Here is a 26,772-nt window from a genome sequence, read left to right as displayed (position 1 = left end):
TTGGCTGAAGGTGGCCGCAAGAAACCTGGGGCTGATGAAACGCCGTTGAGTTGATAGTGTAGTCCTTATCGCAGTGAATCATGTCAAACGTACCTACCATACCTTTGAGAGCTTTCCAATGAGTGCTCTTCCCACATTCTAACTACCCTACGTTCTTTCTCTCTGTTCCTTCCCCCTCGTACAATTGCCTGTCACTCGGTTTACACGGGCACCCAGGAAAAGCTCTTCATGGGGAGCAAGGAAAGACCCATCTTTTGAGACAAGGTACCTTCCAAATGGAAGCCCAGACAGTCTGAGGTAGAAACAAGCGCCGGCGGCAGTCACAGCCAAGAGAGAACAAGACTTGTCAGCAGCGTTCGGACCTTGACAGCCCCAGGGCATCCATCAGCTCAGCCCGCGGTCACTACCTTCCCGCTCAAGACTTGTGATCATCCATCTACCCTACCTTGGTAGTAGTGCAGTTCTCCGGGACAGGCAGGCAGACAAGCCATATGAAAGTGCGGGAGACTGGACTCGCACATCCCGCTTGACTTCCATCCCACCGCACTGGCTAGTGGCTCGTCATCCGGGAAAAAAAAAAAAAAAAAAAAAAAAAAAAAAAAAAAAAAAAAAAAAAAAAAAAAGTCATTCTACATTTGTCGTCCTGTCCCCCGTGGGGACTCGTCCACATCGATTTTTGGGTGCTCTCCCCAACAAGGCGGAACCATCTCCGTTGCCTGAGGCTGAGCAGCCCGAGGCCCTGCAGCGAGCTTTCCTTCAACCCGCCCACGCACATCAGTTCCGGAAAACCCATACGGCACCGCACCGAACATTCACCCAACAAAATCCTCCACTTTTCTCCATCGGCCAGGACCCCCGTTGTCGCGCCTCCCCGTCACCTATCTCCGCCTCCCCGCTTCCCCATCCGCTTCCCCATCGGCCCATCCGCTGAATTCCTTCCTCAGTCTCCCGTACAGCACCGACTGCCGTCAACCACTGCACCCCGTACCGCCCCGACGTCCGCGCCAGCAGAATGTCCTTGTAATGCAACGCAGCTGGCTGCCCAAACACCCCAGCTTCCACAAGCCGCCGTCCGTCACAGCCCTTCGTCTCGTCTCTACCATGTTGCGCAATTCAACTCACAAAGGCCCTTGTTGATGCGTGAAGATTGGAAAAAGTTCGCTGGTGGGCTTTCAAGCTGAAGCTGGTGCAACACTGGTTGCCCAGGGCCATCGGCAGTATTCAGAGGGGACTTCATCCAGACGGGATTTCGGTGTGCTCGGTATTTTTTTTCTGTCTCGCACCGCTTTGCTTGTTGGGCGCGCCAGCCCGTCACTATCACTGTTGTTGTCGTCGGGTCTGGAGGCTTTCTCAATCTTGCTCGCCTCATCTCTTGCGCACACGGCAGTGCGACCTGGTCGGCCGTCATCTTTAGCGCCGGCCCCAATCCCAACGCTATTGTTCATCCACACGCGCCATGGCCACCGAACATATCGCACCCCCTCCGCCTCCGGCGCCAGCGCAACCGGTCCAGTCGCCGGCCCTCTCGCGCCCGGACCATCGTAACTCATTAACTGCGCCGCCGCCCCCACCTCCACCATCGGTTCTTGCACCACCTCTGGGCTCTGGTCCCGGCCCCGGGCACAGTCCGGCTACCGGTACCGGCCCCGGCTCCGTTGCAGCCTCCGTAGCTGCATCTCAACAGGTGGCTCATCCTCACAGTCACGCACATCCTCACGCCCACACCCACGCCCATCCTCATCCATCTGCGCCGCCACCTTCTTCTGTGCCCTATGGCCCATCCCTGGATCCCGCCATCAAGCACTTACTCGACCAACAAGCCGAGATCCAGGCCAAGCTGGCCGCTCTTCTTCCTCAGAAATATGGGCCCAACATCAAGGTGGAGCTTGACATGTTGCGCCATAAGTACCGTGTCCTGCGCGCATATGCCGACGAGAATCGTGAGCCTTTCCGCCCCTCTGCCCTTCTTCATCTCATTACATCCATTATCCCGTCATGTTTTATTAGCTTCTCGTCCCGGTTTGTGGGACCGACCCAAGCGCCACCCGTGCTGATGGCGCCGTAAACAGTATTGTCTGACAAGATTCCCGTCTTGTCTGACATCGAGGAAGCGAGATCACTTCAGTATCAGTGCGAATGTATCGAAAGTGCATGTCTCGAGCACGGTAGGTCACCATCGTCCCGCCCGTTTTGTCTTGAATCTGTTCTAAACCCATCTGTGTTGCCACTAGGCGTCGATCTCGGTGACCCCAGATTCGTTGACGTGCTCAAGTACGCGTTCTATCGCGACCAAGCACCGGAAGGGTATGCCGCTTGGCTGGACAGGAATTTGTCACATTACGATCCCGTCTGCAAAGCTGTTCGGTTGCGCGACAGCTTGCCACTGGCTTTCCGTCAACACCACTCCCACAAGTGCTGGGATGAACGTTGCACACATTACATCTACGGATATCCTCATCCAGATGACCGGGACCAGCATGTTAAAGAGCACGCGGCCGTGTACAAGAGGGACTCAGGTCTCTCCTTTGGTGGCACCCCGCCCATGATCTTCCCTGAGCCGTTGAGTGCGAGCTATAATGGAGAATATCACAAACCACCCTCTTCATATCACCACCTCCCTCGTCCTAACTCGGGCCTTCAGCTTGCTCCCCTGGCAACGAGTAGCCAACCAAAGGATCACCGCGAAGCCCTTAAGAGCTATTCTTTTGTTCCGGAGAAGCCTCCTGGACCTCCTAGAGGCTCGGTTGACTCCGAGGTTGACCCGTTACTTCCGCCCCTGAAGCGCAGCCGAGTAGGCCAGCCACGATTGGAGTCCATAGGAGAGCTTCGACTTCTGAGGGAAAATGGGCCCTGTCTACGGTGTAGAACGATGAAGAAGAGCGTGAGTAAATTTCCCCTTGCGATCCACGGAACTATCGACTAACTTGTACAGTGCGATTCCAATGATCCCTGTGCGTTCTGCCCCGACATCGCAAGCTCTCCGAATAATGATTTTTGGGCGGCCCTTGGGTGTTTTCGAGGATCGCTGAGTAACCTCACCGACATCATGCTTCCAGGTACGTGGAATACTGCCATACGTGATACCTCAACTGCTGATCGATCTTCCAGCCTATCTGTCACCCAGACAGATGCAGACGCCCATGACTTCTCCTCTTGCTATTCGCCGCAGCATGAACGAATTCCTGGACAGAGGTTACGCTGTTGGCCCAGATGTCACCAACATGGTAAAGGCTCATTTGGATTTCAATGATCGCTTTTGGTGGACAGACGACCTCTCGAACCTGCCGCTCGCCAATCCAACACTCGCTTCGTTCTCTCAGGAACCCGTTGAACGGTCACCCCCTGTTCTAAACGTCCTTGCCTCTAGTTGGAACCTGAATGGGACCATGTACAACTTTTGGAAACTGCTACACTTGAGCGGCTCGATCTCAGACGGACGGATGCACGAAGTGACGACCTACCCTGTCCTATATCGCGCCAAGCTTCTGCTTCGTGAAACGCTTTTCTACGACCTCCAGCAGCCGGAACCCGCAATTCATGGAGAGATGACGAGCCCTGGTAGCCATGTGGTCTTCGACGATGTGGACACGTGCGGTCGCTTCCGTGTGTTATACAACTGCATGACACAATTTCTCCAGGCCTTTGAAGCCCAGACAATGCGACCTACAATACCGGATCCCCGGAGCTGGCTCGCCATTTTCTACTCACTATGCATATTCAGTGTAGTGAGGACTTTGTTGGTGGACCGAATGGCGCAATCACGAATAACTTCCCCTTCTCAGCAAGGCGTTCCTGCCATGCATGCCGTGTACAAAGCGCTGGTGAGCGTATTTACTTGGTCCGCGCCTATGCTGCTTGACGGGTCTGACATCGAGATGAGTCATGGTGACCGCGAGCTCTTGACTTCCGCAGCCACTGTATTGGAAAGGGGTACGTGGGCTGAACTGGGTATCGCAACCACCAAGGACTTTCTGATGTATCTTGGTAGTGGGGAGATAGAAGGATCTTATTTCAATGGGTTTCTGAAGCAGAGATCACCAGCAAAGCCGGGGTCATTTCTTCTGCCTCCCATTGCAAGATCGGGGGAAGATGCCAGAAAGCCACTGCCAGATACACGATCGATTGCCAATCCATGGCATTCCAGGATATCAACCCAACCAGAGAAGGAGCCTTTTTCCTACAATGTTTTCACAGGAGAGTCAGATCGGATCCTGACTTCTCCTCAGGTGATGGAGGCGGGAAGGCGGCATACTGTTGCTGAAAGCCCGACATACATGAGAGCAGGTGGCCGAGGCCCAACATCACCCATTGCTGCTGCAAGAATCAGATCGTCATACCAGCGGCCACCGTTACGAAGAGTATACTGTACGAAGTGCAACGAATATCCAGAGGGGTTCCGAGGCGAGCATGAACTTCGGAGGCACAACGATGCAAAACACGCTGCATTGGTTAAGAGGTGGGTGTGCACGGAACCGCACGAGCCAGGCTCTCCGTTACCCGTCGTTCCATTGGCAAAGTGTAAGGCATGCGTAACACAGAAACGATATGGAGCCTACTACAATGCCGCTGCACATCTGAGGAGAGCGCATTTCAACCCTCATCGAGGGGGCAAAGCAAGCGGAGACTGGCCGCCCATGGCGATTCTCAAGGACTGGATGCGTGAGGTTCGGCAGTCCATCGATATTCAGGATCAGGATGACGCCTCAAGTGGTGAAGATGAGACACAAGACTTCAAGTCAATGCATGACTTTATGTCACCGACTGAACAACATGCTCCAGTGCTGGAGATACCACGTCTTGCCCCAGCTCCTCCACCACCACCACCTCCATCACAACCACACCATGGTCCGCCGTTATTAATGCCTTCAATTGACAGGCTTGGCGCTACTGGACCGCCGCAACTTATAATGCAAGGCGGCCAGGGAGTTTTCCTTGCTCCCAACCCGGGGTTGAAAGCCGATGAGTCGTCACATCCGCCCAGCGCGACCTCATCTGCTCGAAACCGTTGTCCTATTCCTGAATGCGGCCGAGTGTTTAAGGATCTCACGGCACATATGCTCACACACATGGAAGAAAGACCCGAGAAGTGCCCTATAGAGTCCTGCGAGTACCATATTAAGGGATTTGCCAGAAAGTATGACAAAAACAGACATGCGCTGACGCATTACAAGGGCACCATGGTATGCCCTTTTTGTCCTGGAGCTGGGACGGCATATGAGAAGGCTTTCAACCGGGCCGATGTGTTCAAACGCCACTTGACCGCCGTGCACAACGTTGAACAGACACCACCAAATAGTAGAAAGTTAATACTGACCACGGGGGGGCGGTCCGGTGGGGTTGGTGCCAGATGTAGCATCTGCCAAAGTCAGTTTGCTACCGCGCAAGAATTCTACGAGCATCTGGACGATTGCGTTTTGAATGTCATCGTCCCGTCCACGCCAAAGACGGCGGGCAGCAGCAGCGCAACCACCAGGAAGGACTCTTTAGCCACAAAGACGCCCACCACTGCAAGCACCGACAAGGGAAAAGAGCTTGATATTGAGCTTGAGATGCATCGGCGCCGAGAGTCCGCGCACGCGCTACCGCCGCCTCCTCGTATACACACCCTACCAAGAGATCATTCAGAGCCAGAGCCTATTAAACAGCAAGGCCTCAGTGCCAGGGACGCACAAAATCTCAAGTTAGTCGCCGACTCCGTGTTGGAGAACGAAGCAATGCTTGCCAGTATTGGCAAGAACGCGTCTGAGCAAGAGATTGCTGGATCAGAAATTCAAGAACCTCTCCCACAGCCATCATCAGAGGCATACCTACCCCCCTCTTCGTCATATTTATCTAGACAGGCATCTGTCACCGAGCCAACATTGGAGAATCAGATTGTCCCGTTGAAGGTCCAAGAAGAAAGGATCGACAAGGAAATGGGTAATGCTGATGGGAACCTATCCAAGGAGCCGCAGTCGGCTGGAACACCTTCCGCTGCTACGAGCTACGTGGAAGCGATGAGGCTGCGTCGCAGCCCGGAGGTGACACTAGGCTCACCACTGCCAACGGATGAGATGAAGACGGATTAGATGGGAAGAACAAGAAGAACTTGAGACAGGATGCACGATGTCGATGTATGAATTTTGATATGCGGTTGATGATTTAAGTGATTAATGATGTAATGGGCTCCTTTTCATGTCATTCTTCTCCCCTCTTCTACTTTCTTACTATGTATATACGACGGCCTAGAATACTTGTCTCATGCCACGTCCTCGGTTTTCTAATGGGGTTTTGCTGCTGGTCTAAAGCCCATTGGCGGTGGTATGCATGCGATTACTGAGTACACGCGTACATTTCCGAGCTTAGGGACATTATCATTTTACTGGTTACGGACTGAGAGCCTAGAAACATACACGACGAGTGGGTTGAGAGAGATTTCTAGGAGGTGATTGGTAGGCTTCGCGTGCGGAAATCAGCAAAGCAAGCAGCCGTGGGTGTGCGATTTTATATACCTATGAACCGACATAAGCCCAGCGCCCAAAACAAGAATGTTTCATGTTTAGACAGTATCAAACACGTCACTACTGCTGTCCCCATGGGTTGCTGCTTTCTTTGCATTCCTGATCTTCCCCTCGTCGATGTTTCCGCTTCGGCCGTTCTTCTCGATGCCCTCTGCTTGCAACATTTCGAGTGTCGAGGGTGTGCTCTCCGGTGGAGGTGATGATGAAGTGCCCGGTTAGAGGTGTGTATCGACTAGACTTACTGGCCTGTGAATCACGAAAATTCTCGTTTGCTTTTGCATGAACTTCAACGGCTTGATGCTTTATGGCTGGAAGTGAACTCCCTCAGGAATAAAACTGGACAAAAAGCTGAGAATGTGCCAAAGAAAGGGGAAAAAAATGAGAAAAAGGAATGCGGACTTACAGCTACCGGGTTCGAACGCGTAGCGTACAAGAGAGCCGGGGGAAACAGGAGGAAGGAGGGGGGCCACACAAACGTGCCCGCTGCACCAACCTACCAGCTTGCCACGAAAGTCACCGCGGGAGAAGTGATACATATACCCTATGACAAAGGGTTGGATTGCAGTCTAAAGTCTAGAAGTTATTGAGAGATCTTTATACTGTTTTGATATCTTCGGCCTGGTACATTCTTGGGTTTTACATTTTGAGATATCCTATAAATGGGGAGAAGATTACCTGACACATCCGTTCAAACATAACGCCATATTTAGAACAGCCGAAGATGCAAACGGCCTTGTCTTTCTTTCTGTTGCTTTAAATATCGGAAGCCGATATCGTATGCTCACTTCCTCCTTCTGTTTAAGGGGGAGATGGAGATGAGGAAGGGCGTGGGGGAGAAAGAAGAGATCAATAGATGCCCGCTACCTGTAAGCCTTCGCTGCCATGATCAAAGACATGTGCGTGGGTTTTGTTCCATTTGTTATATATTTAAAGTGAAGAAGTAGCACGAGACAAAGCCCAAAAAAAAAAAAGTAAGTGTGAAATGGGGGTTTCTTCCCGGTTTCTTGTTAGTTTCTTTTCGAGTTTGGGAGGGGGGTTGAGGTTGGATGATGATGATGACATGAGACCCTGCCGCTATTGGACACTTCGGTATCCTCTCTCGATCATGCATACACTACACGAGGAGGAGCGAGAAATCCCCGTTCGTTCGGTCTCATTTGAGCTTCTTGAAGTCGAAGTGTACACACACAGTGGGTATGTGACTGCAGGATCGATGTCTTCGAGGTGAATCAGTTTTCTCTTTGACGGAATGACATTTAGCCCATTCATCTACCTGGAAACCCGGCGGCATGTTTGAACCAACTGCAGTCCACGATCAACTATGAAGAACACTGATACGGACAGCGGGGAACTACTGACTACTCTCTAACTAGATAGGTGCCAGAAAGTGCTTGAGGTTGAGAAGTCGTAAATTGATTTGCAAGTCGAGAGGTATGTACTTTCGTGTCTAGCTACTTCGGCGAAGATATACTACTTTGATGTATATGACTCCCGTATGGATAGGTATATGTCTTCATGTGATAGGGAACGGATGGCCGCTCTTGATGGGTAGAAGGTGATCAAACTAGAGATTGAGGCTGATCGGACATTCTCAGTGGACATATGTGATATGATAGTCTGTGAATTTACACTAGCTATAGCTGACGACGGATGATCTGCGTGGCGTTACATCATACAGCTAGGTTACGAAGCATCGAGTCGGAGCGACCCTCGGAACCTCGATACTCCGTCTCTGAAAGAACAACGTGGGAAGTGGAAACTGTGTAGAGAACAAGTCGCTATGTCTGGCACGCAGCTCAGCCACTGATTGACCGTACGCATTTCGAGCACATATCGAAGGAGGGGCCGTCGTCCTTCGGAAGCGCCGATCGGAGGAAGCTACTGTACATCTGATATGCCGACGACCAACGGATCGGGAACTTCGCAACAGGGAAGCCGAAGTTTGGCTGGCTGGAAATGTGGTGATCTTGCCAGACATTGCTCGATGCCGAGTGGTCAGGCTTGGTCACAATGAAGGCAGGCGCGCAAGGTTCAGTTTCGTCGGGCTTCGACAGATCAGCAGAGACGAGCGGCTCTCTTTTGCGCGATATATCTCGGCAGTAACACATGTTTTTGAAACACACACACACACAAAGATCAAGTGGACGATTAGACATGTGACCGGGATTTCATAGGAAAACATCACAGCATGTGCTCCGGATTCCCTCAAACTGTTCGGTGTTACTCTAGCAACTAGCAATTATGAGCACTCGCTGGACACGGGGAGCAAAAGTCCTTGGAGGCGGCGCTGGCTGCGTTGAATTGATGTATATGTATGTAGAAGAAAAGGAGGAAAAAGAAACAGAAGAGAAAGCGCGGCGAAAATTTCAAGATATGGGCGCGGATGCCATACAGTGTATAGTTACGGTAAAGAGCTGAACGTACTGTGCTTGCCCCGCGCGCTGTCGACGTCGAGCTCACACTCAGCTGGCGGCACTGCAGCGGCAGCGGCAGCGGCACCGACGGCGGCAGGGCAGTGGTGGGGAACTTCGTTTTAGTCAAGGCACCCACCAAAACCTGACATCATCTCCAGATGTACAACGGAGATAACTGACAGCTCTTCTTGGTTCTGCTCACGAGGACGTGATTCCCGGTTGACAAGCCTAACAAGCTTCTTTTACTACTACGTACAGGCTGGAGCCGGACTGTTCTCCTCTTCGTCCGGAGTTACACGACTCGGAGTGGTAGCCTCTAGAAGTTTCATCTGATGTGAAGGACGCCACCTTGATAGAAGTGATACATGTTCGACATGGTCTCTGGCGGCACGCTCATGTGTCCCATCTCGGTGGTTGCCCATATCCATGTCAGCTCGACGACGCATTTTGCGTATCAGTGCGCACCCCTCTCTGGGTTACACGTGGGGATGATCCTGAACAGATATTGGTGTCTTGCAAGGTCCCATCTGAGGTATGTACGACGTGTAAGCCTCGTACCACCTTGTACCGACAATATTGAAGCAAAAAGTCGTGATATCTGCCATGATTTCTTGGGGTATGAGCCCGCTCTGAATACCTATTCATATCTCGAGACATATTTCGCACATACAGACGGAGGAAGAGCAATGGGGAAAAGGTCAAATATTATTGTTACGAAGATTATGGAAAGCAGATTTTATGTCCAAAAAAAGCATATTAACCAACGAAGGCGTAAGTAAGTATGCTGGATGACAACCACGTTGGGGACGATCCTACATCAAATCGACGGGACCTAAAAGAGGGAATAAAGCACCTTGATGTCTGCAAGTGTGCGCCTGACCGCTGTCCATCGGATCCATTCAATCGAGGTCAGGTTCCAGCCCCCAGACGCCAACTCGGCGTTCCACTTGGCCACTGCGGTCACCAGTGATGTCTGGAGCCCACTATTCAGGGTCCAAGTTGCCAAGGACTGGACTGGGACCAAGAAGGTCAAATGGAGAAGCGTGATACCGATCTTCAAAAAGCCTTGGTTTGCGCTCCCTTTTGACTGAATCTTCCACCGGCCGACTTCCAGGAATTTTCACGAAACACGCCACCGACTATGTAAAAAAGCATAGTTCAGTTTGAACCCTCCTCTTTTTCTTTTTTCCTCTTCTTCTGAAGATGCCATCTTCAACTTTGTTCCTCTGTACGGCTCTCAAGTCTTCAGAGTCTCCAACAAAGTCCCAGAGGCAGCACCCAATGTCACTCAGCCGGTGCATTCTAGGGCTGGCTTGCCTGTGGCATGGCGTCATTGCTAGCCCACTGGGTGCCGTCCCATCCAACATCCCGATTGCAACCGACCTTCAGACAGCAGCAGAAACAGTCGCACAACCCATCGCGAACTCTGCAAGAAAGTTACACGGCAAATTTTTGCACATTACTGGTGGGCAGAGCCGCGACGATCGGAAGGTCCCAAATTATTGAGAGCTAATCGCTTCGTCGTCCCAGATCTACATCCCGACCAGTTCTACAAGCCACACTCTTCCACAGACGAAGCTGATGCCTGCCACCGCGGCAAAGGGCCTGCGGGCGTGTACGGCGCCGAGGTCTCGGATTGTGACTCGCCCTTCGCCCTCATCAACGCAACCTTCGACTGGATAGCCGCCAACGTCAAGGACGATATCGACTTTGTCATCTGGACCGGCGACACTGCCCGCCACGACAGCGACGAGGGAGTCCCGCGTAATGCCGACCAAGTTTTGGGTACCAACCGTTGGATCGCCGACAAGATGGCCGAACTCTTCTCTGACTCGACGGGCCGTCACCTCGAAATCCCCATAGTACCGACGCTGGGAAACAATGACATCCTGCCACACAACATTCTGCTCCCAGGGCCGAACTCATGGCTGCAGCACTACACGCACATCTGGCGCCGCTTCGTCCCAGAAGCACAGCGTCATAGCTTTCAGTTCGGAGGGTGGTTCTACGTCGAGGTTATCCCGAACAGGCTCGCCATCTTCAGCCTGAACACGCTGTACTTCTTCGACCGCAATGCTGGGACTGATGGTTGCGCCAGCCCCAGTGAGCCTGGGTACAAGCAGATGGAGTGGTTGCGCATCCAGCTTCACATCATGCGGGAGCGTGGCATGAAGGCCATTCTTATGGGTCATGTCCCTCCTGCGCGGACGGACAGCAAAAAGCTGTGGGACGAGAATTGCTGGCAGAAGTACAGCCTCTGGCTCCGCCAGTATCGGGATGTGGTTGTTAGCGGCGTGTTTGGCCACATGAACATCGACCATTTCTTCATTCACGATGAGCGGGACATTAACGTGGGCCAACTGGCCGGACTGGCCGATAATAGCATTGACATTCGGGAGGCCATGGACGACGAGCTCTCGGTAACGGGAGCAGCCGACTACCTCCGAGAACTACGTCAGAACTGGGCAAAACTTCAACCGCCACCCACCGACTCCAAGAACTCCGGCCAACTGAAGAAAGGCAAGAAGGGAAGGAAGGGCAAAAAGAAAAAGCCCGACGTGTGGGGTGAACGCTACTCGCTATCGCTCGTCAGCCCCAGCATCGTTCCGAACTACTATCCTGCCCTGCGTATAGTCGAATACAATATTTCCGGGTTGGAGGACACGCCCGTTTGGAGGGACGCAGCCAAGGACGCAATGTCGATTGAACTGGAGCAAAACGACAGGCAGAAGCACCTCGACCTCAAGCGACAACACCCTTCTCACATGGAAGATGACGATGAGATCGACGCCCAGAAGAAAAAGGGGAAGAAGCACAAGGGTGGTGACTCCAAGCCGAAAAAACCCGACTTCCTCATTCCCCACCCCCCTGCGAAAAGCTCACCGCCAGGACCAGCCTACTCCCCACAGCCCCTTACGCTGACAGGCTACACTCAGTATTTTGCCAACCTTACGCACATCAACAACATTACTACCGAGGCCTCGTCTGCGTTGTTGGATCACGATGAAGAGGAGGAGACATGGGTGGATTGGCTTCTCCGCTGGCGCAAAGGAAGGCACGGCAACAGGAAGCCTATCCACCCAAAGCCGGACCCGCGCGAGTTTCAATTTGAGGTGGAATACAGTACTTTTAATGATAAGCTGTACAAGCTGAGGGATCTCACAGTCAAAAACTATGTTGAGCTTGCGTACCGGATAAGTAAGCAGCCCAAAAAAGGCAAGGCTAAGAGTATTGATGTCTCGTACGAGTCCGCGGCCGAAGAAGAGGAGGAGGAGGAGGAGGAGGAGGAGGAGGATCTCTTTGAGGAAGTGGAAGAGACAGACGAGGAAGAAGAACAAGAAGATGATGATCTGAGTGATGGAGAAGAAGTAGACGATGACTCGGACGAAGACGAGTTGGAGACGGAAACCTTCAAGAAGCACGACAAAAAGAAGCACAAGAAGAAGAAGGGGAAGAAAAGGCAGAACAAGGTCTGGATGCACTTCCTCACCCATGCCTTTGTCAGCACGGTAGAAAAGGAGGATTTGAAAAAGTTTACATAATAGGTAGTATGTTGCTGTTGGATCTGTTTACACATGGGTTTTGAATCTGGGAGCATCTGGCGTTTTCACGTTCAAAGGTTGAAGGCAACAAAGATGGCATATGGTTGTGGCGTTTAGGAAAACAAGGGATTTAGGGTTAGAGAGGGAAATATACCACGTTCATTGTTGGATTGTCAAACTTTTGGAGACGCTGTCTTTTACGCTGCTTAGCTTTCATTTGAAGAAGCATTGTGAATGAAAGGAGCAACCTGAATCGACTGACTGCCTTCGTGTTGCCGGTGATCATTTCATCAACTTCAGGAGCTTTGCTTTGCCAGCCAAAGCATGTCCGTTCCTGGAAAGTCTGGCCACGCTGCCCCACGATGAACCCCACTGAGCCCCACAATCCCCTAGTGCTTGCATCTTCAGGTCAGGTTATCGGTCCCTTGATGGCCTTATCGCTTATCGGGTTAATTGAATTGCGTCCTTCGAGTCGCGTCTCTCCAACGAACTCTCCGCTGCTTCTCCTATTCAACCCGCCGTCTCTTTTTTCTAACCCTTTGTTCTTTCTGTACCAGACGGACAGACAGACATAACCCCCGACCGATATCATCTTCGAAACCCATACCAACTGCCGTCCCGATCCTGCCTTGTAACAAGCTACAACGAACGAAGGGAATGGCGCTATAACCCGCCCTCCCCGGCCCTCCCTCAACTCTCGACTTCAACCTTACATCCTTCTTCGCGACACCCCGCGATACTATGCCACGCCTCCTCCCACGCCTCTCCCTCTTCGCCGCCCTTCCCTCCGCTGTCCTCCGCCGCCGCACCCGCCGCGCCCGCATGGCCACCCTCATCCTCCTTCTGCTCATCCTCCCCTCCATCCTCCTGCTCCCCTTCTATACCATCTACAAACCGCCCTCGTCTTTGATCCGGTACTTTTCGCAACGGTGGACCGACGTCCTCTGGCGCCTTTGGTTGCCGCCGCACCGCAAGATTGTGGCCCTGACCATTGACGATGCGCCGTCCGATCACACGAGAGAGATCCTGGCGGCTTTGAAAGCGGGCGGGGCGCATGCGACGTTTTTTGTCATTGGGGGTCAAGTGCGGGGAAGGGAGGAAATCCTGAGGGAGATAGTGAGGCAAGGGCATGAGTTGGGGAATCACGGGATGCATGATGAGATGGCGAGGGAGCTGGCGGATGAGGAGCTGGAGAGGCAGATGAAGGAGGTGGAGCGCTTGATTCGAGAGGCTTATGAGGCTGAGGGGAGGGTGTGGCCTGGTGGCAGTGCTGGCCATGGTGCAGAGGAGGGGAGAACAACAGGTGGGACAGATACGACGACGACAACACAAATAAGAGATACAAGAACAAGAGAAGGAGGGACCGTCGAAGAGCAAGTCATCGAGGGCAAATATTACCGGCCTGGATCAGGGTTCTTTAGCGAGAGGATGTTGAGTCTGGTGAGGAAATTGGGGTATCGCTTGGTTTTGGGGAGCATATATCCACATGATGCCCAGATTGGGTATGCCTGGCTGAATGCGAGGCATATCCTCAGTATGCTGAGCCCCGGGGGAATCATTATTTGTCATGATCGGAGGAGCTGGACACCGCCCATGTTGAGGAAGGTGTTGCCGGAGATGCAGAGGAGGGGCTACAAAGCTGTGACGGTGTCGCAGCTTTTGGAGGAGGCGACGGGGTGAACATATCGTCGATTGAGGATTATTAGAATTACTAGACTATATTGCTTGTCGGCGTTAGGGAAAAGGGGCGGCGAAATCGATTTGGGTGGGAATAATTATCACTGAAGCGCAACCCGCAGTGAACCATGGTATAGCATTTTGCGGCCATCTCACTAGGAGTGTCAAAAACAAGACTCGAAGATTATTCAACGTGGCACAACATGGGATGGCTGGATTGGAACCAAAATAACCATCTATGTGCTGGAATTTGGAGAACATAATGCACCAGGTTTGGCATTGATCACGGATACGTCAGTCCATAACACTTTTGTACCATTTTGGTGGCGCTCATCTCCTGTTGTTGTGCAACTCCAGTTCCTCCAAGTTCGTATCACTCACAATGGTTGAATTGGCCTATTACAGCCAGCTCATCGAAGCCGGGTAATACTGCATGCTTGAATTGTAACGTATCATACCAATGTGTCGTGCACTCAAAATTTCATTATATGAATCCATTAGCTCGAAATTTCAGGGCCGGTGCCCTTCTCGACATTGATCTTGAGCGAAAAGTCGACGTGCGGCACGCCCTGGTGAATGGAGCTTGTCGAAAGGATATCGATATCTAATGTGCTTGTCAGCGACAATTCTACTGGAGATGATTGATCCGGCACACTTACCGTGGCAAATGTAGGACTCGGCGTTGTCGGCAGTCAAACCACCGGAAACCTCAAGCAAGAACTGCTTCTTGCCAGCCCACCTTTCCTTCAGGCTGCGAGCAGCGACCCTGACGCCCTCACCAGTGAAGTTGTCCAGCATAATAATGTCGGCACCGGCAGCAATCGCCTCATCAGCTTCCTCCTCACTCTGCACCTCAACCTCGATCTTGAGGCTGAAGCCGCCGGCCGCCTTGGCCGCCTTGACAGCCTCAGTAATGCTGCCGCGGCTCCACACGTGGTTGTCCTTGAGCATGGTCATGGTGCTGAGATCCATGCGGTGGGTGTCGGCTCCTCCGACGAGCATGCCGTACTTCTCGACAAGACGGAATCCGGGCGTGGTCTTCCTAGTACCCGCCACAATCCCCTTGTAGCCGGCACTCCGCAGGTTCACCAGCAGGTGCCGGCTCTGCGTAGCCACGCCGGAGCAGCGGGCCAGGATGTTGAGGGCCACACGCTCGCCCTCGAGCAGGCCGCGGGCGGGACCGGTCACGGTCGCCAGCGCCCTCTTTCCGCCGTGGGTCTCGACGTGGCAGCCCTCGGTCGCGTGCCACTCGACGGTGCAGCCGCACTGCTTGAACACCTCGTTGAAAAAGGGCACGCCGGCCAAGATTCCCTGCGACTTCCCCCAGAGAGTGGCAGTGCGCGGCGCGTCGCCGACAACGAAACCGCCGACGTCGAACGAAGGAGTGTCCTCAGCAAGCCAGGCTGTTATTTGGGACTTCCACGAAACAGGGAGGATGTGCTCGAGGGAGCCGTGGTCGAGGGCCATGTCAATCATGATGGGCGATTTTTCTCAATTTTGATTTTTTTTCCTTTTATTTTGGTTGCGTCGAGTCCTGGATCTGCAATTGGTGAGTGCTTGTTTGTTTTGGGGGGATATGTTTTGATTTGATGGCTGCAAAAGCTATCTTGATAGAGGCAGTCTAGGTTCTTAGTCACACTTATGAGAGGCCACTCATAGGTTGCGGGATGAGATGAGCGGAAGACACGCCGGGTCAGCTCCGACAATACCCGCTGAAGGTCTCGATGAGCCGGGATAGGTCCAAGCAGACGGTTCGGCAGGGTTTGGAAAAGAGAGGGGCGGTGCGAAGACACTTCTGGGCCAATGTGGGATTTGCAGTGCACTTACAGATGTCGCGATGTATTTGAAGTCGTCGCCGATTGTAAACACTTGAGACGATGACGTTGAATGTCCCCAGAAAGCCCGGGTCCGCTGCCGGGCCGCGCAATTTCGGGGAGCGGGGGAGCGACAGACTGGGATTTCGGGGCTTCTGAGGGGAAGAAGGGGTTGCCTTGTTAACCCTAACCTGTTAGCGCGGTTCTTCCATTCATCAGGCATCACAGCCTCAAAGTCTGACAACGCTAGACGTCTATTTAAACAACACCAGAGTATTATGATACCGTCCCTTTGAAAAAATATATATATATATTCATATATATATCGTGTCCTGCACTCTCGTTGGCATTTTGCCCCCCTTAATAATACGTGTCCTTGATTCCGCAATCGTGCCATGGTTGTCCCGCACTGACAAGCATCAAGGGGACGCAGTTATCGTGCATGCTCGGGTCAGTCGGGGTCTTCCAACATCAATTCTCCTCCTCCGGGACGGGTGAAGGTCATTGTCACATCACACCTCAGGAACAAGTGATCAACACCACGGTCAAGGGATAGCTACTCGGAACTCCGGACCTTGGTTTGCTTTGTGGTCCACGATTGCGCTCTATATGCGGTCTTGACATCTGATGTCTCGAGTGCGCATACTCGGCCGTCACCATTGACCTGCCACTTTTCAGCTTCACTCGACTCAGGCCAAGACCAAGCGACTTTGACACATGAAAAGCCTCAACACCCAGAAAAACTTTTAGTGATACCGAGAACGATGAGACGAGTGCCGTGACCGCCTTGCTGTCATCTGGCTTCGACGCCTTCTCTGTCAGCCAGCTTCTTCATTCTTCATACCGAAGACTTCCTGTCTTGCTCAGGATGACCCGCTTCCTAATTTATCGGCCTCCTTTATCCTGAATAACCTGGCTCATACCATTGGCCCGGCGTTGTATACACCCTCATCTTTCAATATATTCTTCCAAGTGTCTTCGATCGACCCTGTGACACAGCCAATCAGCCAACCCCAGATTCTTTCCCCGGAGCCTGCGACGCCGTGTAGATGCCATTTCTCTAGGATGATACATGTCGCTTACAGCTGGTCAGCCATAGAGGAGTGTGTTCATCTATCTACATAACCCAATCGGCTCGGTGGTTCTTTGACTGACACCTTAGTCCTCACCTTCCATGTAGCTCCTCCACCACTGATTCCTGGAATTGGAAGCTTCGTTAATCCCTACTTTCCATCCACCTCCTTCGTTTAATCTATCTCAACATCCTTAATGCCACTCTAGTCTCATCAAATCTCCGTTGGACCGCTTGCGGTGGCTACGCATTGAGCTTTTGCCATGGCTGCCCGATGACACGAGAACAGAATTTCTTTCCCGAAATATTACGTGCCATGGAAGTTTGTTATCCAGTTGGAGGAATCCGGATGTTTAGCTTGGAAATTATGCGCAACGGCAAGCAAGTGCCGATGAATACCAACAAAGTGCAGTGTCGCCCAATCTATCCTGTCCCATATTCTGGGATGCGTTACATAGTCTTGTATCGTCGTTGGAAAAAAGAAGTAAGAGATATAAGAGGCAGAGACGTCTCACTTTTTCTGGCTCACCTCCAGTCCATCAGTCATCACACTATTGTTTCCAAACACAGACAAACATACCTCCAACAGCCAGCCATCATGCGCTTCGATCTCCTTGCTCTCTCGGCCTTCGCGCCGCTCGTTGCCGCCCACGGTGCCGTAACGAGCTATATCATCGATGGCACTACTTACCCAGGCTACGAGGGTTTCTCTCCTGCCAGCTCCCCCAAGACCATCCAGTTCCAATGGCCCAACTACGATCCGACCATGACCGTCTCCGACGCCAAGATGCGCTGCAACGGCGGTACCTCCGCCCAGCTGAGCGCCACCGTGCAAGCCGGCTCGAACGTCACCGCCGTCTGGAAGCAATGGACGCACGAGCAAGGCCCCGTTCAGGTGTGGTTGTTCAAGTGCCCCGGCGCCTTTGGTTCGTCCTGCAAGGGCGACGGAAAGGGCTGGTTCAAGATCGATGAGATGGGCATGTGGGGAGGCAAGCTGAACAGCGCAAACTGGGGAACCGCGTTGATTGTGAAGAACCACCAATGGAGTAGCGAGATTCCGAAAAACATGGCACCCGGGAATTACCTGATCAGGCATGAGCTGCTGGCTTTGCATCAGGCCAATACGCCGCAGTTTTATGCCGAGTGTGCGCAGATTGTGGTCCAGGGCTCGGGCAATGCGGTTCCGCCTAGCGACTATCTGTATTCAATCCCGACCTATGCGCCTCAGAATGACCCCGGCGTGACGGTAAGTCAGAGAACTTGTCCCTATCAGGTGGTTTCTGGGCATTCAAAAGCTGACGCGAGACTTCAAGATTGATATCTACTCGAGCAAGGCCACAACATACACTCCTCCTGGTGGTCGCGTTTGGTCTGGATTCCAGTTTTAAAAGATTCGGGTATGGCTGCATGGCCCCAGCAGTGACAATCCAAATAATCATGATGAAACACAAGTGCCTCTCTAGCATCCAAAGGTTTGATATGTAGGGTTTATTATCCAAAAATCTATATAGTATATCCAAGTACCACAACGGGTGCATAATGATCAATCCCTCGATGGGCCGGCCACCTGCATCAATCTCCCCCGACTTCAACATCATCGTCATTGAAATCTAATATTGACCGCCTGAAATCAGCCGGTACTTCAACATCGTCCACGTTCCCACCGTCTTCGTTTCGGAAACGTCCCTTCGCAAACCCAAACACGCTGTACCTTGCACCCGCCCCAACAAAGAGAGTAATCCTCCCTTCAACAAATTCTTGAAGCAGGGTCGGGCGGTCGATAACATCAATGTTAGGGTAGCCGGTGGGGCGTGGCACGCCGCACTGATTTTGTGCATTGGAACCCCAGACGTAAACCTTCCCGTCCTGATCAACTGCGAGGCTGTGTTGCCTGCCCGTCGCCACCTGGTCCCATCTGCGATTATCATGGAAGTAGTGCCACCCGGCAAACTGCGGAGCCTGGGCATAATCATTCCCGGGCGGAACAGCAGGAATCAGCGGCTCGTTGTCTTGGTTCACCACGCCCATGGCATTCGGCATCTCGTGTTCGTTCCCCCACACTTCTCCCCACCCGTTCCGCCGAATCGCGAGCCCGTATCTCAAGGCCCCGGAAATCGCCTTGATCGCCGTCTCTGGCTCGTCGTCCGTGTGGCCGATCCCGCTCAGCCACGGCGCCTCCGTCGGATACAGGACAACCCTCATACGATTCCCGTCTGGCGCATCCGGATGTCCAGGTGTTTCCACAAAGGGGGCTTTCGACAGAGGAAGCGTCGTCTGCATGTCGTCGTTCTGTCCCCAAACGTAACATAACTGTGCCCCTTTGCGGTTCCCGCGCGTAAGCGGCTTCGTCACCGCAAAGCTAAAGTTGGCGCCGCAGGCTATATATCGTATGTTGACCAAGTTGGCCACCACACCGGGCGCAAAGGGGTGGTTCATGTTGCCGTAGGGATCGTGGCGGTAGCGGGGGTTTCGTAGGCGGCGACTCAAGTAGCGCCGGCCCAGGATATTCATATCCGGGGTACCCCACGAATAGACGAGACCGGATTTGGAAAGGGCCAGGACGTGGTTGGAACCGCACGCGATTTGGATAATCTGCGGGTTGTCCGTGGGGAAGCGGATCTTCAGGGGCGACGGTTGGTTGCGCAATGGCCCTTGTTCGGGCCACTCCATATGGTAGGGGTGGAAGGCGTAAAAGTGGTGCATAGCATCGTTCTCGCCGCCGTAGTACTGTTTGTGGGGTGGAATGTTGAGGTTAGTTAATGTTGCTAGAGATGATGAAGGAGAAGGGGGAAGGATATGCATACCTCGAAAGCACCCCATCCATAGACCTCACCCGTTTCGGTCAAGGCAAAGGAAGCATGATCGGTCACGGCCACCTGAGTGAAGACGGTGCCACGTTCGATGGCGATGGAGTTGATATGGCGAGGTGTTTGCAGAATGGAATCGATTCTCCGTCCTTCTGGTGAGTCTGGATTGTCGTCCTCGCCCTCAACCCGACTCCAAGGTACCCATCTGCCGTCGCCAAGCTGCCATAGGCGCGTTGTCCGGCCGAGGGCGCCATGTGTGTTCGAGCCCCAGGACAGGACCCGGTTATCTGCTGTGAGCGCTAAGCAGTGGTTGTTCCCCACGGCTATAGCAACGGTTTGGTGATCCTCGCTTAGGTAAGGGTTTCGCGCCGGCTTTTGAACGATCGTGCGCTCTCTATAACCGGGACCCATGCACAGTTGACCTTTGTCGTTGGCCCCCATGATGAAGACGTCCATGGCCTCCCTAGGGGCGCGGTTGATGATCTCTTGTGGTGGAGGCATCTTGGCTTAGTGTGTTTCTTTCACCCCAAAAGTGATCTTTGTAGCTCTAGTGTCGCTGTTCGATGAACACCATGGCGATGGCATCAGGGTCTTTACTCCTACTTATGAAGCAAAGAATTTGATGATGGCCATGGTCGTCAACTACCGAGTACAAATCGAACAATGACACCTCAACCGATCATTTCGAAAGAGAGATCTCGAGGCGGCATTGTCCAGCCATTTTTAGTAACCGAGTCCATTGTGCTAACCCAGGATTGAAGCCCATCTTTGTCCCGGCTCTTTCTTGAGCCCGCTTTGTGGTGAGAATGTCATTGTATAGGATTGTGCGCTTTGTTCTCCATAACTTGAGCACTAAACGATATAACAAAAGGCATTTAAACAATTGAGTATGATTCTGGGCAGATTGTCTGGTTGTAGCGCGGATGGTTGATGAGTGGCCATGTGAGAGTCGAAGAGGAAGTTGGTTGTCATTGATAAGAGTCTCCAGATATGGAATTGCTCCAGGGATTATGACATCCGTACGGTGAGCTCCACTTTTTTGTTCAGTTACGCCGCGCCTTGGCGTCCGGTTCCTTGCCTTCTCGGCAACTGAACAGGGACCATTTGACAGCTGGGGGAGGCTCTTGTCAGGGGTCAATCTCGGAAGGAGCCGAATCGCAGTGTCCATTTGCCTGCCATTATCCACAACCAACAACAGGACATTGTTGACATTCTCGTCTGGCATTTTAGCATCGCGATGTGATCGTTACGATACGCGAAACCATGCTAACAGATCTGCCATTATCTCAGAGGATGTCTTCCATGTTACAGTTAATCCCAAGCGTCAGGGCGCTTTGGCTGGTTTCCGAGTTGGTCACGACATGTCTCAGGGGATAGTATCCTTCACAAAGTCGTTGGTCTACTTGAGCTTTTCTTCGCTGATTGCTGATCCTTCTCTCTCTCTCTCTCTCTCTCTTCTCTTCACAATCATCATTTATATGGGGTAAAGTACTCTGTGAGCCGAAACGGGCGGATAGTTGCACATAGCATGGTTTCAAGGTTTCAGAAAGGCGAAACCACCAGGAAGGGCTGTGGTGTTGTTTGCATTCCAGTGGTTTGCTCGCGTTTCCTACCAACATTGACTCTCTGAAACCCGTGAGTGCTGAGATGGGAAGTGTTTTTTTTTTACCTTTTGGTCGTGTTGCTTGGGAAATCCATTCGACTGTAATCAGTCAGCATGCAATAGCGTCGACAATTAAGGTTTAGTTATGTTCGTTTGTCTGTTTTTTTTTTTTTTTTTTTTTTTTTGCCGCATCTTGTTCCATGTCTCTATCCGGCCCTGTCGCGATTCCTCCCTGTTCAAGCTGTCCATATTGGCGTGGGCAAGACGAGATCGAACGATGGATTCAGACCTGTGACATAGATGATCAACCCGTGCACTGTCGAGAACGGGCTGGGAAGGCACAAACGGCTATTGTGTGACGACTTGGGAGTTACACGCTAACACCATCGGTAGAGGTACTCAGTCAACGTTTCCATTATCGGTGCACACTACGAATCTTCCCTCTTTTCCATTCGACATTGACCCTTTACCTCGAAATCATTTGGACGGGATCCATAACTGAGGTGGGTGAAGTGGAAGTCAAGAGTACAACCCACCACCAAATTTGTCAGTGTTTGCGACACCCTTTCCTCCTTTCCTTCCCACCCCTCCCCTCTTGCCGACTTGATACTTACTTCCACTTCAGTCGGATGGAAGTGGAAAGCTGACATACGAACTAACTAACTTCCACTTTATTTCAGCAGCAGGAAAGGAAGGAACACTTCGCCAAGTGACCTAGAACTTTCAAACAAATCTTTCCGGTACGTTACCATCCCCGATATTCTCGCAAACCTGGGACGTTTTTGGGCCCGGACCACTCGTTCTGGAAATACCCACGGCCACCGACACCTAGAACCTACGGACGGCCAGAAATCCAGGGGACGAGGGGCTTGTCAAACCGGTGGTGCTTCCATATCATACCTCAACTTGTTCCCGTCACAACGTTACTGCGAAGCACCGACGGTTTTTGACTCTGTTGCCGCCTCTATTCTGACCAGCGAGGTGATTTTGTAGAGACGAAAAGGTAAGAAGACAGCGCTCGTCACCCCCCAGGACCCCGTGTGACTCCTCTTACGACATCTAAGCGGTCTGTTGCAAGCCACATCAGCGGTCCTTATCCAACTCTTACTTTCGCATCTACTTTTCCACTGGATTCTGCAATCCCTCAAAAGAACTGTAGGTCTGCCAACTGACCAGGGCCCAGGATTAGGACATTACACCAGAGTATCAGTACCATGGCATCAGAAGGCCGCAACGCTGGGCCGAGCGACCAGCCAGCTGTGGAAGTTCGTCCAGAGATGACTTCGCAACAGAGCCAGACGTTCAAATCCTACGGCCAGGACTACCAGTTCGCCGAGACCTGGGCGAATCCCCCTCCCGAGTTCGTCGTCAGCACCGGTGTCGCCAACAACGACCAAAACCCCGGCTTGCTGGAAGAGGCGCATCCCAACAGCGGGGGAAATGGAGGAGCCACCAATCTTGCGAGCATTGGAGGCAGTTTCAGGACCAAGGAGTCTCAACATACCGCGGATGAGCAGCCCGAGATCATCTGGGTTCCGCCTAGCGACAAGCCATGGTACAAGAAAATCGCGAAGCTATGGTGGATGATTGGCGGTATCTCTACCCTGGGCATCATCGCCGTCATCTTGGCCATTCTCGGAGCCCTGGGCATGCTTGATGGCCACCACCACAAGTCTGTTGTCCTCCATACGAATGATCCATATCCACCAGGAACGTCCACATCGCTAACATCAACAAGTACGCTTCCTGAGTCCACGGCCTCCGCCACTTCCTCGATCGAACCTTCGTTATTGTCGACCGGAACTTCGACGTTGCCCACAGCTTCGCCGACTTCAACCGTGAGTTCAGCTTCACCTTATCACTCCCTCGTCACAAACGACTTCCAGCTAACAGGACTGTCTATAGAACCTAGCCAAGCAATGCACCGACACCAGCACCTTCATCGAACACCTCGCCTGGATGGGCACCGAGGTCGGCGGTTACGAGGCCACTTACGACGCAGCCAGTTCCGGCAAGGAGTGCTGCAACCGCTGCTTCAACGGTGACCCGGGCTGCGCGGGCTGGATGTACGACGGTGCGAATAAGTTCACGCCCTGCACCAAGGTTATGGTTACCAAGGATGAAGGAAACCCGAACAAGCAATGTCCTAAGGGCAAAGCGGCCGCGACCTTCTTCAGCCAGAATCCTGACAAAATGGTTGTCGGTGGTATTGGACCGTGCAGTGGAGAGTCCCAGATTCAGCACTAGCAGGAGTGAACGGTCACTGTTCCCAGATGCGTATGCCTCAATCCAAGATCAACTCGCCAATCTCAACCAGGCATCTCTCCGTGCTTTCTTAAGCTTGGAAGCTCGCCATTTCCGGAATTCGGGTCTGAGCTGGTTCTCATTCACCTTATGATCTAATAAGAGACACGCATAGATGGTCTGATAGGAGTTATACGTGAAGAATCTGGGGACAACGAAACCAAGCGATCCGGAATCAAATGGGCGGATCAGTTGCCTTTCGATTTTGTTTTGTTTTGTGGGGGTTTCAAAGAAAAGCGCTCACGTATGTTTATTGCATTTCACAGTTTGGTAGAGAGGGATACCCGGATACCCGAGCGAAAACATCGAAGGAAGGTGAAGAATACTAAAGATACTGGTGCGAGTATTATCAGCGTTTATCGGATTCTGGAAGAAATACTACACCATGTATCTCAGGTTATGCATATGCCTCTGACCGGGCGGAGGACACTGTCGTTACAGAGGAGGATGACCGGATGTACGTCAAAATAGCGAAGATATAAGCCGTCGTCATGATTTATCTGATTGTGAGTACCATCATGGTGTGGTCTGTGATGCTCATGACCATGACAGACGGGCAAGACACCATAACAATCTGATGATCACTTCATCAGATTAGCCAGTCCAGATATTCTTTTGTCGAGGTCACCATTGTCTCTTTGTAATCAAACAGGAATTGCGCACAGAAAAAACAGAGAAAGACATCAGTATTCCACAACCCATTTCTCCAACACATACAGCTCCGAACCACAAAATGTTCACCAGGCCATTTCGCAAATGCATTCACAATCATTACATTCAAAAGCTAAGTCTAATCATCTGAAGTCTTTGTAGCTTTTGTATTTTTCCCATCCTACCCGTGTCTTTTCTAGACCCAACGTACCCTATCACACCTATACAGCCACTTAGATAAGCTTGAGAAGCTTGGCGGCGTGGTTCTCGATAAGAGACTCAGTAGGGAAGGCCATCTCCTCGAGCCCCTGGGCATAGGGCGTAGGGACATCGGCACCGGTGACACGCTGGGGAGGAGCATCGAGGAAATCGAAGCCGTACTCAACAGCCAGGGCAACGATCTCAGCACCGACACCGTAGCTGGGGAAGCCGGACTCGACCGTCATGAGGCGGTGCGTCTTCTTGATGGACTTGAGGATGGCGTCCAAGTCAAGGGGCTTGATGGAGCGCAGGTTAAGAACCTCAACCTCAACGCCGTACTTCTTCTTCAGAGCCTCAGCGGCGACAATGGACTGGCCGACGCAGCGCGACATGGTCACGATGGTCAGGTCGCTGCCGGCGCGCTCGATCTTGGCCTTGCCAAAGGGAATGACGAAGTCGTCCTTCTGGGCGGCCTCGGACATGGGGAAGACCTGGCCGTACATGAGCTCGTTCTCGAGCACGATGACCGGGTTGGGGTCGCGGATAGCCGCCTTAAGCAGACCCTTGGCGTCCTCAGCAGACCAGGGGGACACGACCTTGAGACCAGGGACGGAACCGTACCAGGCGCTGTAGTCTTGCGAGTGCTGGGCGGCGACACCGGCGGCAAAACCGTTGGGACCGCGGAAGGTGATGTTGCAGGGCTGGATACCGCCGGACATGTAGAGCGTCTTGGCGGCAGAGTTGACGATGTGGTCGATGGACTGCATAGCGAAGTTGAAGGTCATGAACTCGCACTAGATGTTGGGGAAGAAGGAACATGATCAGCTTGTGTGCTTCTGCTAAATGTTTGTTTCTGTTCCGCTGCTGGCCGTCGTTACTATCATGGGCGTAGTCGCAGCCATAGGGCTGAACTGATGTAGGGCTGGAGGTATAGCTTAGGATGAATCCAAGCTTCTACGAGTCATGGCTGGTCCGGTGTGTGCGTCACGATGGGTCCCTTCTTAAGAGTGTACTTACGACGGGGTGAAGACCGCTGAGAGCAGCGCCGACGGCGAGACCAGTGAAGCCCATCTCGGTGATGGGTGTGTCGATAACACGCCTGTCGCCGAAGCGATCTAGTAGGCCCTTGGTGACCTTGTATGCGCCATTGTACTGAGCAACCTCCTCACCCATGACAAACACCTTGTCGTTGGCCTCAAGCTCCTCGGCCAAGGCCTCGTTCAGGGCATCACGGACCGTGTAGTCCTTGGTTCCGGCGGGAGCATCGGCGTAGGTCCGTTTTTGGAAAGCGGCCACGGAGGCGGGCTTGAAGAAGGACGGGGCGGCAGGACGGGCAACCTGGACACGCGAGGCCGTGGCAGCCAGGCGGACTGCGGGTCGGAGATAGCGCGACATGGCTGGGTGCTTGGTTGTTCGTGGATTGGAGAAAATATGGAGAAAAAGAGGGTGTCCCGACTCAGGTCAAGAATAATGCAGTGCACTGACTAGCCGACAGTGCGGAGTAATTGGAAGGAAGGGGTTTGGATATGGAGGGTTGCGGATTAGTAGTTTCCTGCCGTCGGTGTCGACTGCAGCGCGCAACTTGTGCTTTGAGCCGGGAAAGGGAGAGGTGAGGACGGGGAAAGAAGGCAGTTGGCTGACTGTTGAGAGCAAAGTGTCAGGTTGGGGATGATGATGACCAGAAAAGCAGGCGCAGCTTTTTTTTTTTCGCCAGAGAGCGGGAGGGATTTTTTTGGGCCTTGCACCATCCGCCATCAAAAGATAGGGAGCTTGGATCCAGCTTTCGTTAGTTACGCCGCGCCGCACTCGAGCTTTTTCTCACAGCTGGAGCGTTGAACCCCAACGCTTCCTCGGCGCTAGCTTACAAAAGGCCTAGCAAATGGGCCATCCATGACAGTTTCGCGCGTGTCCTGGCCCCTCAATTGGCTCGACACACCCTGCACGCCTTCGACGACAAGCCCTGGCCCACTGCAATGACAGCTGCGGAGGCAATCGATTTTGGAGAGACAACCCTGCAACGCCGCGACTCCCCTCACGATCCCGCGTCGCTCACGATAAGCAAGCTCGTTTAGCTCATAAGCAGTGGGTAATGCCGGCTGGCATCGGAGCTTTCACAGGATTGGCAGCATGCAAAGTACACATTTACCATCCCTCAAAGTGATTCAGAGACTTTAATGAATGGGAACT

The 26,772-nt window shown here is 52.6% G+C and overlaps 9 protein-coding genes across 10 annotated transcripts; 5 read left to right on the top strand and 4 right to left on the bottom strand.

The window, feature by feature from the left end:
* Positions 1-640: 640 nt before the first annotated feature.
* NCU02994 (hypothetical protein) lies at positions 641-6,502 on the top strand. The gene is made up of 5 exons (XM_960287.2): positions 641-1,940; positions 2,070-2,165; positions 2,232-2,881; positions 2,933-3,056; positions 3,109-6,502. The coding sequence occupies exons 1-5, from the start codon at positions 1,457-1,459 to the stop codon at positions 6,066-6,068; spliced, it is 4,314 nt and encodes a 1,437-aa protein (XP_965380.2). The 5' UTR covers positions 641-1,456; the 3' UTR covers positions 6,069-6,502.
* A 1,794-nt stretch (positions 6,503-8,296) lies between these two features.
* On the bottom strand, positions 8,297-9,360 carry NCU02995 (hypothetical protein; the record flags this gene model as incomplete). The annotated part of the gene is made up of 3 exons (XM_011394753.1): positions 8,297-8,592; positions 8,925-9,026; positions 9,171-9,360. The coding sequence occupies 3 exons, from the start codon at positions 9,358-9,360 to the stop codon at positions 8,297-8,299; spliced, it is 588 nt and encodes a 195-aa protein (XP_011393055.1).
* Positions 9,361-9,970: 610 nt separating this feature from the next.
* NCU02996 (endopolyphosphatase) lies at positions 9,971-12,701 on the top strand. Its single transcript, XM_960289.3, has 2 exons — positions 9,971-10,379; positions 10,445-12,701. The coding sequence occupies exons 1-2, from the start codon at positions 10,118-10,120 to the stop codon at positions 12,454-12,456; spliced, it is 2,274 nt and encodes a 757-aa protein (XP_965382.3). The 5' UTR covers positions 9,971-10,117; the 3' UTR covers positions 12,457-12,701.
* Positions 12,702-12,942: 241 nt separating this feature from the next.
* NCU02997 (polysaccharide deacetylase) lies at positions 12,943-14,467 on the top strand. Its single transcript, XM_960290.3, has one exon. The coding sequence runs from the start codon at positions 13,198-13,200 to the stop codon at positions 14,134-14,136; it is 939 nt and encodes a 312-aa protein (XP_965383.3). The 5' UTR covers positions 12,943-13,197; the 3' UTR covers positions 14,137-14,467.
* On the bottom strand, positions 13,370-16,118 carry NCU02998. Of its 2 annotated transcripts, XM_011394754.1 has the most exons (3): positions 15,961-16,118; positions 14,793-15,673; positions 13,370-14,737 (listed from the first exon to the last, which is right to left on the bottom strand). In XM_011394754.1, exons 2-3 carry the CDS (start codon positions 15,607-15,609, stop codon positions 14,631-14,633), a joined length of 924 nt encoding a protein of 307 aa, XP_011393056.1. In that variant the 5' UTR covers positions 15,610-15,673; positions 15,961-16,118; the 3' UTR covers positions 13,370-14,630. The 2 variants fall into 2 exon arrangements, with proteins under 2 accessions (XP_011393056.1, XP_011393057.1); XM_011394755.1 differs by having other exon boundaries at positions 14,396-15,673; positions 15,961-16,036.
* Positions 16,119-17,519: 1,401 nt separating this feature from the next.
* gh61-8 (glycosylhydrolase family 61-8) lies at positions 17,520-18,407 on the top strand (the record flags this gene model as incomplete). Its single annotated transcript, XM_960293.3, has 2 exons — positions 17,520-18,265; positions 18,333-18,407. Exons 1-2 carry the CDS (start codon positions 17,618-17,620, stop codon positions 18,405-18,407), a joined length of 723 nt encoding a protein of 240 aa, XP_965386.2. The 5' UTR covers positions 17,520-17,617.
* Positions 18,408-18,507: 100 nt separating this feature from the next.
* Positions 18,508-20,764, bottom strand: NCU03001 (hypothetical protein). Its single transcript, XM_960294.2, has 2 exons — positions 19,824-20,764; positions 18,508-19,746 (listed from the first exon to the last, which is right to left on the bottom strand). The coding sequence occupies exons 1-2, from the start codon at positions 20,325-20,327 to the stop codon at positions 18,592-18,594; spliced, it is 1,659 nt and encodes a 552-aa protein (XP_965387.1). The 5' UTR covers positions 20,328-20,764; the 3' UTR covers positions 18,508-18,591.
* Positions 20,765-22,230: 1,466 nt separating this feature from the next.
* NCU03003 (hypothetical protein) lies at positions 22,231-24,328 on the top strand. Its single transcript, XM_960296.3, has 4 exons — positions 22,231-22,432; positions 22,613-23,101; positions 23,168-23,267; positions 23,335-24,328. Exons 2-4 carry the CDS (start codon positions 22,644-22,646, stop codon positions 23,674-23,676), a joined length of 900 nt encoding a protein of 299 aa, XP_965389.2. The 5' UTR covers positions 22,231-22,432; positions 22,613-22,643; the 3' UTR covers positions 23,677-24,328.
* On the bottom strand, positions 24,073-26,403 carry ace-3 (acetate-3). Its single transcript, XM_960297.3, has 2 exons — positions 25,603-26,403; positions 24,073-25,379 (listed from the first exon to the last, which is right to left on the bottom strand). Exons 1-2 carry the CDS (start codon positions 25,978-25,980, stop codon positions 24,618-24,620), a joined length of 1,140 nt encoding a protein of 379 aa, XP_965390.1. The 5' UTR covers positions 25,981-26,403; the 3' UTR covers positions 24,073-24,617.
* Between the last annotated feature and the right edge of the window lie 369 nt (positions 26,404-26,772).

This window comes from Neurospora crassa, linkage group I, assembly GCF_000182925.2.
Source record: "Neurospora crassa OR74A linkage group I, whole genome shotgun sequence".
Taxonomy (NCBI): Eukaryota; Fungi; Ascomycota; class Sordariomycetes; order Sordariales; family Sordariaceae; genus Neurospora; species Neurospora crassa.
Note: the sequence above shows the minus strand (reverse complement) of the source record. Positions and strands in the feature narration are given on the sequence as shown.

Bases quoted from the DNA above. Each gene is read 5' to 3' on its own strand.
- NCU02998 (XM_011394755.1), bottom strand. From the start codon at position 15,609: ATGATTGACATGGCCCTCGACCACGGCTCCCTCGAGCACATCCTCCCT.
- NCU03003 (XM_960296.3), top strand. From the start codon at position 22,644: ATGGCATCAGAAGGCCGCAACGCTGGGCCGAGCGACCAGCCAGCTGTG. The intron at 23,102-23,167 runs GTCTGTTGTCCT...AACATCAACAAG, and splicing joins CTTGATGGCCACCACCACAA to TACGCTTCCTGAGTCCACGG. The intron at 23,268-23,334 runs GTGAGTTCAGCT...GACTGTCTATAG, and splicing joins CAGCTTCGCCGACTTCAACC to AACCTAGCCAAGCAATGCAC.
- NCU02997 (XM_960290.3), top strand. From the start codon at position 13,198: ATGCCACGCCTCCTCCCACGCCTCTCCCTCTTCGCCGCCCTTCCCTCC.
- ace-3 (XM_960297.3), bottom strand. From the start codon at position 25,980: ATGTCGCGCTATCTCCGACCCGCAGTCCGCCTGGCTGCCACGGCCTCG. The intron at 25,380-25,602 runs GTAAGTACACTC...CCCAACATCTAG, and splicing joins TCAGCGGTCTTCACCCCGTC to TGCGAGTTCATGACCTTCAA.
- NCU02996 (XM_960289.3), top strand. From the start codon at position 10,118: ATGCCATCTTCAACTTTGTTCCTCTGTACGGCTCTCAAGTCTTCAGAG. The intron at 10,380-10,444 runs GTGGGCAGAGCC...TCGTCGTCCCAG, and splicing joins CAAATTTTTGCACATTACTG to ATCTACATCCCGACCAGTTC.
- NCU02994 (XM_960287.2), top strand. From the start codon at position 1,457: ATGGCCACCGAACATATCGCACCCCCTCCGCCTCCGGCGCCAGCGCAA. The intron at 1,941-2,069 runs GTGAGCCTTTCC...CGCCGTAAACAG, and splicing joins CGCATATGCCGACGAGAATC to TATTGTCTGACAAGATTCCC. The intron at 2,882-2,932 runs GTGAGTAAATTT...TAACTTGTACAG, and splicing joins GTAGAACGATGAAGAAGAGC to TGCGATTCCAATGATCCCTG.
- NCU03001 (XM_960294.2), bottom strand. From the start codon at position 20,327: ATGCCTCCACCACAAGAGATCATCAACCGCGCCCCTAGGGAGGCCATG. The intron at 19,747-19,823 runs GTATGCATATCC...CCCCACAAACAG, and splicing joins ATGGATGGGGTGCTTTCGAG to TACTACGGCGGCGAGAACGA.